At 42.5% G+C, this 18,118-nt stretch overlaps 1 protein-coding gene across 1 annotated transcript in view; it reads right to left on the bottom strand.

Moving 5' to 3' along the window:
- Positions 1-18,118, bottom strand: part of LOC137334837 (A disintegrin and metalloproteinase with thrombospondin motifs 20-like) — a 423,984-nt gene that overhangs the window by 154,730 nt on the left and 251,136 nt on the right. The window contains exons 17-24 of the mRNA XM_067999860.1: positions 16,217-16,383; positions 15,846-15,975; positions 14,247-14,373; positions 12,726-12,936; positions 12,126-12,290; positions 8,082-8,246; positions 6,983-7,102; positions 4,286-4,393 (exon numbers count right to left, since the gene is read on the bottom strand). Of these exons, the coding sequence (XP_067855961.1) occupies positions 4,286-4,393; positions 6,983-7,102; positions 8,082-8,246; positions 12,126-12,290; positions 12,726-12,936; positions 14,247-14,373; positions 15,846-15,975; positions 16,217-16,383 (1,193 nt within the window). The remainder of the gene's footprint in view (positions 1-4,285; positions 4,394-6,982; positions 7,103-8,081; positions 8,247-12,125; positions 12,291-12,725; positions 12,937-14,246; positions 14,374-15,845; positions 15,976-16,216; positions 16,384-18,118) is intronic.

Genomic DNA, 18,118 nt, shown 5'->3' with positions numbered 1-18,118 from the left:
CTCTTTTTGGCAATATTGTAAGCATCTTCTTTTAATCTAATACTATCCTTAACTTGTCTAGTTAGCCGCGGTTGGACCACTTTGCCCATGGAGTTTTTATTCCTCAAGGGAATGTATATTCATCGAGAATTATGAATTATTTCTTTAAATATTCGCCATTGCTTATCTACCGTCATATCTTTTAATCTAATTTCCCAATCTACCTTAGCCAACTCGCCCCTCATACCTACATAATTGACTTTGTTTAAATTTAAGACCCTAGTTTTGGACTTAACTACATCACTCTCAAACTCAATATGAAATTCTATCATATTATGATCTCAAAAGGGTCTCTTAATCTTTTCAAGAAGTCATAAATGTCACTTGCAATATACCTGCTCGATGTTTACATGAAAAGTAATCTTCTTATTCTAGGGACTTTTACAGGGCTATGCTGAAATACAGAATTTAATAAAACTAAAAGAATCCTGATCACTTGTCATTTGAATTTTATTGGCATATAGTCTACTTTGTGGAACATTCTTGTATTTACATCATAATGGGTGAATCTCCATTGGTGTCGCAGAAAATGCTGGAAGCTTGTGAATAGATGTGGTGAGAGACAGTGGAGAAAGTTGTATTAGATGCTTGTTTGACACATCTCTGGACAGGAGGCTGCAGGAACCTCCAGGCTATTAAATGCCAATGTCCATTTAAAAGTCTGGAAGGACCTGCAACAACAACTTGCATTTATGTAGCGACTTTAGAGTTTTCAAACAAAATTTGACACCAAATCACGTAAGGAGATAATAGGACAGGTGCTTGGTCAAAGTGATAGGTTTTAAGGAGCGTCTTAAAGGAGGAGAGAGGCAGAGAGGTTTAGGGAAGGAATTCCAAAGCTTAGGGCCTAGGCAACTGAAGGCACGGCCGCCAACGGTGGAGCGATTAAAATCAGGGATGCGCAAAGGGCAAGAATTGGAGGAGCGCAGAGATCTCGGAGGGTTGTAGGGCCGGGACCGGGAGCCAATGTAAGTCGGCAAGCACAGGGGCGATGGGTGACTGGGACTTGGTGCAAGTTGGGATATGGGCAGCAGAGTTTTGGGTGAGCTCAAGTTTATGGAGAGTGGAAAATGAGAGGCCGGCCAGGATAGTATTGGAATAGTCAAGTCTAGACGTAACAAAGGCATGGATGAGGGTTTCAGGAGCAGATGAGCTGAGGCAGGGGCGGAGGCATGTGATGTTACAGAGGTGGGGGTAGGTGGTCTTGGTGAGGGAGCGGATACGTGGGTCGGAAGCTCATCTCAGGGTCAAATAGGACACCAAGGTTGCGAACAGTCTAGTTCAGCCTCAGACAATGGCCGGGGAGAGGGTTGGAGTTGGTGGCTATGGAATGGGGTTTGTGGCAGGGGTTGAAGACAATGGGTAGGATTTTAAAAGGGAAAAACGGGTGGGTTGGGGGGTGGGGGTTGCAATCAAACTCACTGTTTTTGGGAGCGGGCAGACATCCCGGCTGGAACTCACACATTTTTGAATGAGACTCAGGCAAATCTGTGTGAGTGCATACAGCAGTCACCAGGAAGTCCCGCCCCCACTTAAATCCGACAGGCCGATAATTAAAGGGGCAACTGTATCTCATTGAGATACTTAAGGTAGTTTATTTTTTGTGCATTGGACACTTTAAAAAGATTTTAACGTTACCTGGGTGGCTTTCCCATGGCTTCCAATTCACGCCTGGTAAAACGAGGCAGGAAGGGCCGGATCAGGCAAAAATAAACTAAATAAAATTACATTTCCCATTGTAAAAAAAGTAAATAAACATACCTTAAAAATGATGTTGCCTGGACCCCCCCACTGATCTCTGATGTCCGATGTCTCCACTCTAATCTTTGTTCCCTACCCCCACACCCCCATCTGTATCCTAACTGTCGATGGGGTCTCTCTCTCTCTTCCCCCCCCCCCCCCGCCCCCCCTTGGATGTACAGCTCCTTTCAGTAGCCAGCCTGACCCGGACTTTTCCCACTGGCATATTAAAATCCTGGCTTCGATCTTCCCAATGTTTAGCTGGAGGAAATTTTTGCTCATCCAGTACTGGATGTCGGACAAGCAGTGTGACAAATCAGAGACAGTGGAGGGGTCAAGGGAGGTGGTGGTGAGGTAGAGCTAGGTGTCGTCAGTGAACATGTGGAACCTGACGTCGTGTATTCAGGTGATGTCGTCGAGGGGCAGCAAGTAGATGAGAAATAGGAGGGGCCAAGGATAGGTCCTTGGGGGCTCCAGAGGTAATGGAGCGGGAGCGGGAAGAGAAGCCATTGCAGGTGATTCTCTGGCTACAACTGGATAGATAAGAATGGAATCAGGCAAGGACAGTCCCACCCACCTGGACGATGGAGGAGAGGCATTGGAGGAGGAGGATGGTGCATTCAACTGTGTCAAAGGCTGAAGACAGGTCGAGAAGGATGATAGAGGGATAGTTTACCATAATTACAGTCACATGGGATCTCATTTGTAACTTTGATAAGGGCCGTTTCAGTACTGTGGCAGAGGCGAAAACCTGACTGGAGGGATTCAAACATGGAGTTGCGGAAAATATGGGCACGGATTTGGGAGGTGACAACACGTTCAAGGACTTTGGAGAGGAAAGGGAGGTTGGAGATGGGGCAGTAGTTTGCAAGAACCAAGGGATCGAGGATGGTTGTTTTGAGGAGGAGGGTGATGATTGCAGACTTGAAGGGGAGGTGGACAGTACCTGAGGAGAGGGATCCACTTAAAATATCAGCTAACATGGGGGCCAGGAAGGGAAGTTGAGCGGTCAGCAGTTTGGTGGGAATAGGGTTGAGGGAGCAAGCATAAAAGCGGAGGGCAGTCAAAATCCCCGGCAGCCACGGGTGTTGAAGGCTAGTTACAGATCTCCTTGCAGCAGATGGCACAGCTCTATAAACACCTCTCTGGAGCCCGTGAAATAGTTCTCCTCTGTCATCCACAGATAGCAATGCCTGGTCATGTAGATATGGTTAGTGGCGTTATGGTGAGTGCAGGAGGTCTACTTCTGATGCCACCATATATCCTTGGCATTCCTTCTTTGTTCTTAATCCTCATCAATGAAACTGACGAAGAGGGGAGGACTATAACCTCCAATGGAAAGGCAGCAAAAGGAAAAGAACAATAAATGTCACTTCACAATGGATGAGAACAGGACTTGCCTGTAACTGCCTGGGATTAGAGGTAGGTGGGAATGGGACTGGAAAACAGGAATTTCTTGGCAGTCTCATTGTTGCCCTTATTTGAATACAATATACGTATATGATGAAACTCCTGCACAGTCCGTATAAGAGAGAACACTGATTGGTAACTGTAACCAAGTCAGAAACTCCACATGATGTGCAAATGAGTGGGGAGCCAGTGAGTTTGCAAACTCATTATTTTCTAGACTTCTCCCTCCCCACCCACTCGCCCACTTCCCACCTCTAAATTACTGACTTTTTAAAAGTAGAATACTAGGCTGTAGTTTTAAAAATAAAACACCGCAGCTTTGGGTTATAATCCTTTTCCCTTGAATGCACAGATCACAAAGAATCTTCAACACGACTATTGGCAACTTAATTTGTGGGAGAAAAATGAGCCTGAGTCTGGCTCAACACAACCCCTTATCTTAGTCAAATTAAAACTTGAAGCCGACCCACTGTATGGATTGCTGGTTAGCTGATTATAAATTTTGTTTAAAAAAAGACAGACTTGAAGCAACAAAAAGATTATTGGGAAGGGGGCCCCTCCAATTTGAAAGTCCATCTACAGATAACCAGGAAGTTGCTTTCTCTTAACACCCTACCTTAGGCGTCCAGGCCTGCAAGTTTAGCTATACTTACAGTAAACAGCACGTAAAAGGTGACGCTGATACGCAAATGATAGGAGGCACATTTTCGGAGGCATACACCATTTATATGGTTGTTATACCCATTTGAGATGCTAGCTGGATGAAATACTGGTTCCCTCATCACCAACATGGCCTGCCTGTCCTGTTCTCAAATACCTCCTCCATTTGTAACTCTGTTTGTTCTGCTTTCAAACAGCGGCTCATCTGTTATGGTGGTATAAACCTGTCCTATTTTACAGCACCCACTCTCCGCCCATAGAGAAGGAATAAACATAGACATACACTAACAACAGTACACTGACACATCGATACTGTACCAGAGGTGCTCAGCTCATTAGCTTTTACCTGAGGGGTACTGAGGAACTTGGATTTCTTTGATCCTGAATTTTCAGTCACTTGGAAGAGACAGTTTCTTGTGAAAATAGAGTCACTTACAGGAGTCCAGGATCCAAATCTCCACTGGGTCATCACCCCTCTCTGAACGGCTGGACTTGTAGTCGTGACCATCTTTGGCGGTTCTAAACAAGGAGGCATCTCGCAGTCCTAGGTGGAAATTAAAATTTGTCAAAAACAAAAACAAAGATTCAGTCTATACATTGCATCTTCCAAACTGGATTTCTATTTAAAAGTCACCTTTTGATTCAGAAAAATCTCACTTTTACTAAAAATGTTAATTAATATAAAGGAAAAGCACACACTATCTATAGTTGAAGAAAACAGAGCCTGCTTAACAACAATAATATGAGCAAAATATGTTTCACCTAACAGAAGTTCTAACTGTAGAAAAGCATTTTAGAACAAGGCCAATAACTGAATTTACATATTGAAAAATTGTGCAGGTAGAACCCTTGATCTCCTGATACAGGTTTCTGGGTGTCATCAGGTCTATATAATTTGCATCGGGAAACATTGCTGAGTTATGAAAAATTACATGGGGAGATGTCACCATGATACAGGCATTCTGTTTGCCCAAAACCCCAACAATACAATTCAAAAGGAAGGGAAAAAGATATATAACAGATTGCATCAACAGTTGCTGCTGTGTAGATTACTTTAAGTGGAACATCAATTTTAGTGTTTATTTGCAGGAATATTTAATTACAGGTTAGTTTGCTTTTACTTTTCAAAGAAAAAAAAGGGACTTGTATTTTGCAGGGCTTTCTCATTCCCCAGAAACATCTCAAAGTGCTTCACGTGCAATGAATTACACTGAATGGCTATGATTGTAATGCAGGCATGAATAACGGCCACTTTGCACACAGCAAGATCCCACAACAGCAATGAAACGAATGACGTTAATATGTTCTTGGGAGTGTGAATTGAGGGGAGAATGTTAGCTCGGACATTAGGACAACTCCTTGTTCTTCTTTGAATAGTGTCATGGGATCTTTAAAATTCTCCTTGATCTTACCAGAATAGGCAGATACAGCCTCAGTTTAAGGTATCATCTAAAAGAGGTCATCTCTGACAATAGAACACTTCCTCAGTACTATACTGCAGTGATGGCCTAGATTATGAGCTCAAGGTCTGAATTAAGCCATGAACCCATAATCTGTTGATTCGGAGATGAAAGCTCTACCGAAGGAGATAAGCAGACACCCCATAGCTACTTGTTTGTTACTGCTCCCTCTGTGAGCAACCAAATCAAAAGCAAACTAGAACTCTCCATCATGCACACACAATCTAATGTCGTACTGATAGAACTGCTGAACCCTTTCGTCAACCAGTTTGAGCCACACAGATAAGATCATAATAGGAGCAGGAGAAGGCCATACGGCCCCTCGAGCCTGCTCTGCCATTCAATAAGATCATGGCTGATCTTTGACCTCAACTCCACTTTCCCACCCGATCCCCATATCCCTTGATTCCCCTAGAGTCCAAAAATCTATCGATCTCAGCCGTGAATACACTCAATGACACAGCATCCACAGCCCTCTGGGGTAGAGAACTCCAAAGATTCACAACCCTCTGAATGAAGAAATTCCTCCTCATCTCAGTCTTAAATGGCCGACGCCTTATCTTGAGACTATGCCCGCCAGTTCTAGACTCTCTAGCCAGGGGAAACAACCTCTTAGCCTCTACCTTGTCAAGCCACCTCAGAATCTTATATGTTTCAATGAGATCACCTCTCATTCTTCTAAACTCCAGAGAGTATAGGCCCATTCTACTGAATCTCTCCTCATAGGACAAGCCTCTCATCCCAGGAATTAGTCTAGTGAACCTTCATTACAGTGCCTCTAAGGCAAGTATATCCTTCCTTAGATAAGGAGACCAAAACTGTACACAATACTCCAGGTGAGGTCTCACCAAAGCCCTGTAAAATTGTAGTAAGACTTCCTTACTCTTGTACTCCAACCCCCTTACAATAAAGGCCAACATGCCATTTTCCTTCCTAATTGGCTGCTGCACCTGCATACTAACTTTTTCTGTCTCTTAAACGAGGACACCCAAAGCTCTCTGAACACCAACATTTAATAGTTTCTCACCATTTAAAAAATATTCTGTTTTTCTATTCTTCCTACCAAAGTGAATAACCTCACATTTCCTCACATTATACTCCACTTGCCACCTTCTTGCCCACTCACTTAACCTGTCTATATCTAGATGTTGTCAGAATATCATTATATTCACTGCAGTACTACTGACGGATGTGTGTTCAATCTGCATGTTATTGACAGTAAATGTACACATCGCTGAAACGTTCACAGAGCTGCATTTTTTTCCTTCGGGTTATGACGCTTCATTGTTTAAACCAAGTAAGCTGTATCAACAAAAGCGTACAACATCAGCTAGAGTTCAATTTGGTCAAACTTATTTCATTTCTAGCAAGTAGCTTCCACACAAACCTTGCACTTCTGATCCAAACAGAAATTACAGTGGGGTAGAATTTCAACTTCCCGATCGGACATTGTGGATCGGCTGCCCGTTGTAGAAACCACCTGGAAATGAAAATTGGGTGGTTTCTATAACAGGGGAGGGAGGGTGTGTGATCCACAATGCCAGTTTTATACCCGGTGCCAAGCTAAAAATCTACTCCACGGTTTTATTTGCTGAATTTTCAATGCAGGAAGTTCAATCATTTATTTTACGATATTTATTTTTAGTGAAGCGGTAGATAAGATTTTTTTTTACCTGGCTATCTCTTGGACGGGTTGCAGCATTGCATTCTCTGTCGTCTATAACTGCACCGTAAGTCCCTACTACACACCTCACTGCACGCATCTGATATCCATGTCCACAAGTAGCAGCACACTAGTGAGAATCAGCAGGATAGAATATTATTAGTCGGTCACGTGAAAATACATTAAGGGAAAATATTTGATCAAAAAAAAAGTTTTCGAGTACATGTGAGCAAAATAACTTACGAATTCCAATCTCAATGCAGCTGGTCAGATGCACAAAAAGTAATTAAGCAAACAATTATCAGTCACTCATTACAAGGCTGTTTAAACAGGAACTGCGAAGGAGGTAAAATATTATGGACAAGCTCTGTGCAAAATTTATAGGAATAAACTCAACAAGCCGTATCCAATCAATTTCTTTTTGATGAGCTGGGTGTTTGACACGAGCGAAAACCCATCACTGTGCTGAAGAGTCTCCAAATCAAGCTTATTAGGGTATTGGCTTGCAGGGTTATCTGGAACCAAGTAGGAACAATTCTAGCACCCCAGTGACAGTTCTACCCCCTCCCGGTCCCATCAATAAGCCAGTCGGGCTGTTAGATCACAACCAGTGCCCTGGAGATATGTAGACCTGCCTATACTCATGTATAGGATTACTGATTCTGCCACCTGGTGCTTTCCTTGGTTCCAGCCTTCCATCGGCAGGCATGTCATTTTGGAGCTACCATGACCATAAAGAGACCTGACTTCGCTCCCCCCAAGGAGGATAGTCAACAATCTGTCATTAGGCAACTGACAAGTGCAAATTTGAGCTCTTTCCAGGATCTCCTCACAAGCTGCTTGGTGAGAAGCACAACTTGCCATAAAATGAGTGAGTGAATTGTCACCATTCTCTTGATCACAGGCATGATCACACACCATAATCGAGCAGTGGCTCGACCTGTTGGAAGTGTAGACCTTTGCAAATGCAGAACTTCAGCAGCAGTTGCTTGCCTCTCTGCAATTCAGTCATGGTAGGCACTGAATCCTGGATATATGCCAGTGTGTTCTCATACATAGCCTTCAGGTAACGATGTGTTGATCAGGTGAAAATCTGTATTCGCACTCACCAGTCCCCATGCCCCAACTTGCCATGAAGCACACTCCTGAAGCTCACAGATTCCTGCAGCCTCTGGCTTAGTACTTGGGTTGCAAAAATCATCCCTTAGATGTTCATTATTCAGCCGGCATGATACTTGTCGATGTCTTGTGCCCTTCCCACATGTTACGAGACACTGAAATAATACATGTGATTGTTGAAACTTCAACCCAAACATTAAATCCATATTAATTGCTTATATTTGCTTATTAGGATGGAAGAAAAAAAGAACTTGAATTTATAAAGTGCCTTTCACAATCTTAGGGCATCTCAAAGCATTTTACAACCAATGAAGTACTTTTGAAGTGTAGTCACAGTTGTAGTGTAGGGAGCCAATTTGCTCACAGCAAGGTCTCACAAACAGCAATACTGGCCAGGCAATCTGTTTCAGTGATGTTGGTTGAGGTGATAAATATTGGCTAGGACACTGGGGAGAACTCCCTTACTTTTCTTTGAATAGTGTCTTTTATGTCCACCTGAGAGGGCAGACGGTGCCTCGGTTTAACGTCTCATCTGAAAAACGGCACCTCCGACTGCAGCACTCCCTCGGTACTGCACTGGAGTGTCAGTCAGCCTGGATTATGTGCTTAGATTTGAACCCACAAATTTCTGACTCAGAGACGAGAGTGCTACCACAGAGGATGACAGTACAAGTTTAAAAGAGCTCAACTTCACAGACACAAGCTCTTCCAGGCTAACTGATGCAGGTCACATAATGTTAAACAAATCACAGCTTTGTACATGGCCATAATGGAGCTGATGATGTGGTCCTGGTTAATGGTGGCAGGACCAATGTGCTTTGGATGCTGCACGCACCTGCAATGCTCGGAGCTGACCTTACAGTATAATGAGAGGTCAATGCATTTACATAATATCACAGTATTCCCAGCACATAAAACATGATGAAAACAGGACACCCCGAGGTCAAGGGGCAGGTTATCTGGTGCCAGCAGCCCATGTTGCCCTGAATGCTTTTCTGTGACTGAGCAGCATAAATGACTGGAGCAAAGCCATGAGACAGAATGACATCATTCTAGGATGCAGCTTTAAGAAAGTCTGATTAGTTTCAGTGCTATAAGCAGCAAAGAAGTAGACAAGTTGCTGTGTCAATATAAGCTTACTTGCCCCTGGAAGAAAGAGGACATAACAAGGATGGAGTGGCCCACCATCCAGCATCCATTTTATATGGATAATGATTGACAGTTCAGGCATTGAGAACATGTTATAGGGCTATCAGTTAATTATAATATTTTTAGGGAGTTAATGAGCCTGGGGTCACCAGGTGTACAGGGCTTCTCTTTTACAAGTGCTGCTCAATCATGTGATGCTACAATGGGCACATAACAGGCCCCAGTGCCCATTAATAAGGGTCACCCATGCCAGATGTGCATCGATGCTACCTACACCAACCATCGCATTATCAGTCTCAATACGCTTAAATGCAGAATTTATCACTGAGTCGTAGAAATAGCAGCACAGAAGGAGGCCATTCATCCATTGTGCCAATGCTAACTCCACACTATCCACTCTAATTCTATTTCAATGGTCTTTTCCCATACATTTAAATATTCCTCTTATTCAAGCATTTATTTAATTCCCTCTTAAATGTTGTGATCAACTTGGGCTAAATAGCCACTGTGGTAGTGCATTCCATATTTTAACACATCCTTGCATTAAACATTTGCTTTGTCCTCCTTCCATCACACTCGTAAATTAGCTCTTAGCCAGCCTTCACAGATTATAATTCATTCAGGATTCCACAGCCCACATTTTCACCTGCTCAAAGTCCTGCATTCCCATTAGTTTTGTCCTTGCCAAGCTCCGTTGACTCCCCATGCACCAAAGAATTCACCCCAAAACCGTTGTTCTTGCTTTCAATTCTCTCCATGGCCTTGCCCTATCTATCTTGGTGATCTCCAGCCATACTGCCCTGCACACATTCTCTTTATACTCTCCTCCACTCTACCATCAGTAGCTGCTCTTTCCTGCCCTCTGCAACTCCCTTTCTAAATTCCTGCACCTTACCATCTCCCCCCTCTTTCAAACTATCTCATAAAATCCTTCTCCTCAGTCAGGCCTTCAGTTCCCTATTTTAACTTATCCCCCACCCCCCTGTTTCCCTTTTCCCCGCCTGCTCACTACCACTGTTTTTCACCGCCTGAAAAGTGCTTTGGGCCATCTTTCTGTGTGTAAGGCATGCCACAGAAATGGGTGCTGTTGCATCATTAAAGTTAAGTTTATGTCTCCTTGCTAGAAGGAGTGTTCTTGATCCTGGATGGAGTGGACCCAATGGTCTGAATGGCCTTTTCTCACTCTGGATTTTCTCAGGTTGTTATGTTATTAATTTACTGACCAGTTTTGAGTACTTCTTTTATAAGGTTACTCCATGATCCCACCCTATCTACTGGGAATATGGGACTGCAGAATCACGACTTTGGATCCGTGCATTACATTCTCTATTCTAGTGAAAATAGCCCTCATCCTTCCAGTCTTTCACTATATAATATCCTCTCTTCCCAGGTATGATCCCAGTAAATCTATGTTGCACTTTTTCCAATACCCTTTCTACAAAAGGGTGCCCAAAGTTGTACACAATGCTCCAGCTATGGCCCGGCCAGTATCTTGTACAGATTCATCAACACCTCCTTGCTTTTAATCTAAGCCCCTCTCTAAAAAAGCCATTTGCCCTTTATAATGACTTTTTCTGCCAACACTTCCGGTTTTTGAAGATCTGTATATTTCCATCCCAGAATCTCTGCTCCTCCACTCCACAGAGACTTTTACCATTTAGGGTATATTCTCTGATCTTTTGCATAAAATGTACTAACGTACATTTATCTACATTGAACTGCATTTGCCATATATTTGTCTATGTACCTTATGAGCCTTGGTCAGACCCCATCAGTTTTGGGAACTGAACCTTAGAAAAGATAAAGAGGCCTTGGAAGAGGTACTGCACAGATTCACCAGAATGATACAAGGACTTAAAGGGTTAAGTTATGATGACAGGTTGCATAAACTTGGCTTGTATTCCCTCGAATTTAGAAGGTTCAGGGGTGATTTAATCGAGGTATTTAAAATGCCAAAGGGATTCGATAGGGTAGATACAGAGAAACTATTTTCTCTGGTGGGGGTATCCAGAACATTGGGGAACAATCTTAAAATTAGAGCTAGGCCATTTAGGACTGAAATCACAAAGCACTTTATCACATAAAGGGTAATGGAATTTTGGAACTGTCTCCTCAGGCTGTGGATGCAGGTTGAATTGAAGTTTTCAAGACTGAGATTGACAGATTTTTGTTGGGTAAGGGTATCAAGGGATATGGAACAAAGGTGGGGAAATGGAGTTCTGATATAGATCAGCCATAATCGAATTGAATGGCAGAGCAGGCTTGAGGGGCTGAATGGCCTAATCCAGTTCCTATGTTCCTACTGCAGTTTCATACATTTATCCCCACAGTTTTCTATGTTAATTTGCTTCATAAGGATACCCCTTACATCACTACTATAGAGATTAATTTTAAAATCACGCGGCTATTTTGAGAAATGATCAAATCCATTAAGTTTGTCCCGGTCCATTTTTTAATATTAATTTTCATGACTTCTTTTCAGTTCTCCACATGCAGCACAACCAAGCATAGGAAGAAAGCAAGTAACAGATTCCCAGGTCTCAGCCAATGCTAGTTTTCATCCAGTAAATGCACAAGAGCCCCCTGGGCAGGTCACAGTCAGATTTGCCCTCTCTCTTTGATACAGTGTCTAGGTATTGCCTGATAACCTGAACCCAACAGCCATGGCCTTGCACCAGCCCTAACACTATGATGTAGCAAATTGATTTATATTATACATATATGAAGACACACAGAAACCCATTTAAAGATATGTGTTGACAAAATACAATGAATTCCAAAAAGATAGGAAATTAAGAATCTGCAAAAGTGGCATTCCTTAGATGAGGGTTCACATTCCTTTAGTCTTTTGGGTCATATTTTTAACTTCTTAAAGTTTTACTCACTTCGCTCCATTCACTGGCTGTCCATTCAGGGCAGGAAAATTCATTGCACCTCTGAGATACAACATTCTGATGCTCATTGCACTCTCGGTCAACGAGGCGTCTGCCAAGGTTGTTCATGCAGTATGCCTCCCGAGTCCGCGTTCCACTGCCACAGCTTTTTGAACACTGAGAAAACCAAAATACTTATCATTGAGATTGTACACAGGTATTCACAACTGAGACGTAAATTATTCATCTTCCTGCTAAACATAAATTGGAAATCTAAATCGGAAATACAATATTATTCTCCTTTTACCACGAGTAGTCCATCTTCTTTCTGCATGGACTTCATTTTAATAAATGTGGATGTTACTTAAATTATTGCATGCACTGTTTTATAAATATCAGGTAAAATTAATTATCATCACAGTTCTCCTTTTGAAGTGCACATTTTCAGAATGATATTGACTTCAGAGCATGGATTTCCTGCGTTCTTTTAATATTGGCAGTAACGCAGTCAATATAAAGGTTACTACTGGTGTTAACATAATACTGATCACAAAATCCAGGCTCATCTGTCTACATTGTGATGCAGTTAAGTTGCCTCAATCTAACCGTTACCTGCGACCAGGACGTATAATGCCAACTAGTCCTGTGACAGTCGCCATGACAGGGCTCTCTGCTGGGAGGTTTTGGTTGATCACTACAGTATCTGCCATCCAAGGGGTCGCTTGGTCCTTTACCGTGGGTATACTTCATGCAGAGAATGTCCTGTGTTCTGTACCCCGGTCCACACTGCGCCGTGCATTCACTCTTACCTACTGCATGCCACCTAGAATCAGAGCAGAGCTACTTATATTTTAAAGTCAATTGTTTTTAATTCCATCAAGAAGCATTTATTCCTTGGCACTTCCATGAGAATATGGCAAATGGATTTTTTTTCACCTGATCGTTTTCGGTGATCATCAAGGTGAGGACTGTGCAGCAGAATTAATACATTTTTCAGTTTGCTCCACCTACTGTTAACATTGAGCAGTCCCAGATAGAACAGCCAGATATCTCTGTACTGACAATGGGGGGGGGGGGGGGGCGGGGGGTTTCGACTTCCATTCGAATTGGGTGCAAAGTCAGTGGAGCGGCCAATCTGCCCGTGCAAAATCAGGAGGCTCGAACCATTTTCACGTTCGGGCCTCATTTGAATGTAGCCGGCAAATTACGGGCACCAAATGAAAATTGCATCAGGTGGGCTTTGGGCACCACTCTACCCCCCCCCTCCCCCGCCACCACTCTGCCCCCCCCTCCCTCCCCCGCCACCTCCACCCCATTTTCAACTGCCGGCTGCCTGTTTTTCAGGTGTGAAAGGGGTTGCTGGCAGTTGAAAATCACCCCAATGTGCTCTAAGTTCAGCAGAGCACCTGCACGCTGCACCAATGCAGCATTTCCTTCTTGCACATCAGCTGCTCATTGTCACCTCCCTGAACAAGAATTTCCACTTAGTGCAAACTTAAAGCTGTTTTCTGCTGTGGACTTGTACCCATTAGGAATTGGATTGAGACTTTAACCCTGTTGAGATTAATTAAGTTTGTTCCAAAGGTGAAAAGATATAGGGAGTGAGGGGCAGGGGAAGGAGATCTGTTGCTTTGTGCTCCCGGTGTACGCAAGGAGTGCAAATTAAGAAATCGCACAACGTCAGGCAACGATTTTCCACTGATTAAAATGAAACTTTATCCTCAACGTTGTGACCCACTGTTCTACCTGGTAGCCGACCGAGCAGTAGATTTTAAGTAAAATCTCCAAAATAAAAGTCTTGCCTCCTTTACACTGAACTCAACCCTTTCAACATTCAGTATCAGTTTTATTATAATGAATACAAGTAGTTTATTTCAGTATTTAATGTATGTCAGAAAACTTCACGTGACTATTTTGTAAATGCATTAGGGACCCAGTTGTTCAGTGCATCAACTTTCTTGATTCATTATCACTTCTGTTAAAGGTTCGATGTTAAGAAGGGCATATGCTTGATTTCCCACATAGCGGACATTCGATCTCAGATGTGTTGTCAAACGGTGATCTTGGCTGGAAATCAGAAGTGAATTGTTGACAATTCTGTTCCACAAAGACCGACTGAAATACTATCTTTACCTTAATTCACATTCTGCGTTGCACGGCTCATTGTCTGTGGCTGGGCGAGGCAAATGTTCACATCTTTGGTCAGAAACAACCAAGTGATCGCTTTTACGCACACAGACAACCTTTCTCCTCCGTTCCCCTGTATGCAACAGATGAAAGCAGATCAACACACACATACTCATCTTTTACAGTGAATCTGGAGTCTGCCCGACAGCAAATCTTATGTTTTAGTTTATAATATATGGCAGGAGTGTTCTCTGAATAAGAGAACCGCACTCTGGTTATAACAAAAAAATTCTCCTGAGATACACTCCAACTTCAAGGAGGACTGGGTGCAGTACAAATACAGACAAGCAGTGGTGTAGTGGTATTTTCAGAAGTGAGTATATAACACATCCGGGGTGGAATCTGTGTTCCTTGGCAAATCTGGGGGCATGACCCCGACATTTTTAGATTTTAGACACTTTATTTGGTGCATTTTCCAGCATTTTGGAGTAGACTTTTTACACAAGTATATACTGATGTGTAATCAACTTCATACAGGTTAGAAAGCTTCCACGTTTGATCCCCAGTCTGCTGAGTTAGCTGATCCCCATCACGGCAGTGTTAGGGCCATTTCAATTGGCCTCAGTGACCCCTAGTTTATGAAGAGGAAGTCAGCTAGGATCCCCCCTGCTGTAAGGATACTTTTGGCGAACGTCAGGTGAAGATGGAATCCCTCCATAGTTGAATGGCCTGCCAATACTCAGAATGAAAGGTCACACTTGAATAATGACCACATAGGTGAGATACAGGGGAATGTCTGATGCCTTTCCAACAGTAGCCAGAAAGGAATCAATACCCTCAAGAGAGGAGGACGGGAAAAAAAGTGAAGAAAATTGCCAAGATATTTCTTTGTCCCAATGCCTACTCTGTAATATTGTAGGAAAACTTGCACATTAAACTCAAGGTTAATCACTTCAAGACACTACTTAAATAAGATCAGACAATCCTGCTATCTCCACACTGAGGGTAGGATTGGCAGCATAATGGTAATGAGCTACTTCTTTAAATAGTCAAGACCTTGTTATGAGAGAACAGAGAGTTTATATTCGCTGCGCAAACTGCCTCTAGCAAAGTGGGATCAGTCATTGGGAAGCTGCTAGTTTGCCTACAAAATTCAGAAGTGACTTTATTTGCTTGTCATAAGTGTAAGTTTGCAGTGAAGGTATTTACATACTGGCTGTGTTACCAAATTTAAAGGGGAATTGACTTCATGAAAAAGTGTTCAACAAGCATTTCATTGCTTGTGGGGGTAACAGAAGCAGAAACGTTATGAATCGTTTTCCTTGTAATGTCATGTGTAAATAACATAAAGACACAGTTTGCTGTAATTTATGAGTTAGTACAACATAAGTAGAAAAACCAAGTGGCTCTCAAATTATTTGGGGTTCTCCTGGCATCCTGTGATAACTCCAGCAGGAGACTGGTGAAAGCCCCAGGGAAGTGGGCTAAACTGCTCTAATTTCACAAATATGCGCCCATTTTGAAGCTAACAGCTAAATATTTTTCTAAAAACTAAACTTACGTTAAGATTCAAAAATTAAATGTAAATAACTGGTCGGACTTTACCTTGGCACAATCTATCGCATTCTTGCCATGAACCATATGGATCCCAAACAAACTGCTCCAGCTGGTCCTCGATAGGTATATTAAAAGAGTAACGCACATCAGGGTTGTACAAATTTCCAACAGATAAAACCTAGCAGGATTTAAAAGAAAACAATGTGGATGTCAACTGATTAAGAGAGTGCGCCTTTAACAACAAGAATTAAACTATGGGGGTAATCTTTTGACTTAGCGTTCCCAAAATAATGGTTAGGAAGAAACAAGAATGCCTGATATGCACTCTTGGCAGGGGAGGCTCCCCTCCAGGAGCACGGGGGTGGAGAATTACCTTTTATAAATAAATAAGAGGTATTGGGCTGTCAGAAAGAACCTACCTGCAAAATCAGCTCTTCCTCAATTCGTTCAGTGCAGTTAATGCGCTCCACACCATTGTCCGAGCCACTGTATTCAATTGTGGTCCCCTGCACACTTATTTCTCGTTTAAACATGCTCACCACAAAGTTTCCATTCAGGATGAAATTACCTTGACTGTCAGATAATGCTAAGGCACAGACCAGAAATATTCCGTTAGGAAAGGAGTAAAAATTAATCAGATAAATCACAAATTATACAAAGAACAGCTTTTATTACTTTCCCACACACTGTGAATGTTCAACCTCGATGTCATGAATTAGATCCTTATCACATCTTTCAAAAATGTCTCAAGGTGCTTTGCACACAATGAATGACTTTGGCAGTGCAGTAGCTGTAGCTCTGTAGGTAAATGCAGCAGCCATTTTATGCACGGTGATATCCGTCGAGCAGCTGTGAGGTGAAAAACCAATTCATCTATTTCTTTGGTGGTTGGGGCTGGTTGAGGGAAGAATGTTGGCCATCATACCAAGAGAGCACTCTCTGCTGTCTTCCTCTGGTCCACTTGAAGCATTGCATCAGAAGGAAGACAGACAGACACGCTTTCATGAATAATGAAGTACTTTTGAAGTGTAATGTAAAAAATGCAACAACCAATTTGCGTACAGCAAGATCCCACAAACAGCAATACGATAATGGACAGCTAATCTGTTTTATTGATGTTGGTTGAGGGATAACTATTGGCCAGGACACCGGAGAGAACTCAAAATAGTGCCATGGGATCTTCTACATTCACCTGAAGGGGCAGACAGGGCCTCAGTTTAATATCTCAACTGAGAGACAACCCCTTCAACAGTGCAGCACTCCCTAAGTACTGCACTGGATCAGCCTAGATTTTGTGCTCAAGTCTCATGGAGGGGGGCTTGAACCCACAACCTTCTGATTCAGAGGCAAGAGCACTGCTACTGCACCACAGGCTGACACCTGACAACAGGCAGATGGGACCTTGATTTAACATCTTATCCAAAGACCAACACCTCTGCCAATGTAGCACTCCTTCAGTATTGCACTCGAATGCCAGTCTAGTTTATATGCTGAAGTCCCGGACTAAAGCTTGATCTCACAACTTCTGAGTCACAGCATTACCAACTGAGTCAAGCTGGCACATAAACTAACTCGATGGCACTATTACATGACAATAAAGGCTGTCTCAGTTTTCACCACATCATCAATTAAAAAAGAAAATTCCTTTGCAGAACTAAATAAGCTAAAACCAACAAACTCACTTCACCAACAAAACTCCCAAGAGCAGCAGCACTAATTCTAAATGAACTAATAAACCAATGCTTCTGTGTAATATACATATCATCATTTTTGTAGTACATATATAAATCAAAATTAGAGTAAAACAAACTCAGCATTCAGACAATCTCTATGAGCTGTTCCAGCTTTGCTGTTATAGTTTATGACATTATATAAACCAATGATTACTGCCTCCTAACATAGGAATATAGGAACAGGAGTAGGCCATTCAGCCCCTGGAGTCTGTTCTGCCATTGAATGAGATCATGGCTGATTGGTATCCTAACTCCATCCACCCGCCTTGGCTCCATATCCCTTAATACACTTGGCTAGCAAAAATCTATCAATCTCAGATTTCAAATTATTAATTGAGCTAGCATCTACTGCTTTTTGTGGGAGAGAGTTCCACACATCTACCACCTGTTGCATGAAGAAATATTTCCTAACTTCTCTCCTGAATGGCCTGGCTCCGATTTTAAGGTTATGTCCCCTTGTCCTAGACTTCCCCATCAGCGGAAAATCTATCTACCTCTATCTACCTTATCAATTCCTTTCAAAATCCTAAAAAACATCAATCAATTCACCCCTTAACCTTCCAGATTCCAAGCAATGCAAGCCTAGTT

This window comes from Heptranchias perlo, chromosome 18, assembly GCF_035084215.1.
Source record: "Heptranchias perlo isolate sHepPer1 chromosome 18, sHepPer1.hap1, whole genome shotgun sequence".
NCBI classification, from domain to species: domain Eukaryota; kingdom Metazoa; phylum Chordata; class Chondrichthyes; order Hexanchiformes; family Hexanchidae; genus Heptranchias; species Heptranchias perlo.
This window is presented reverse-complemented; position numbering and strand designations above follow the sequence as displayed.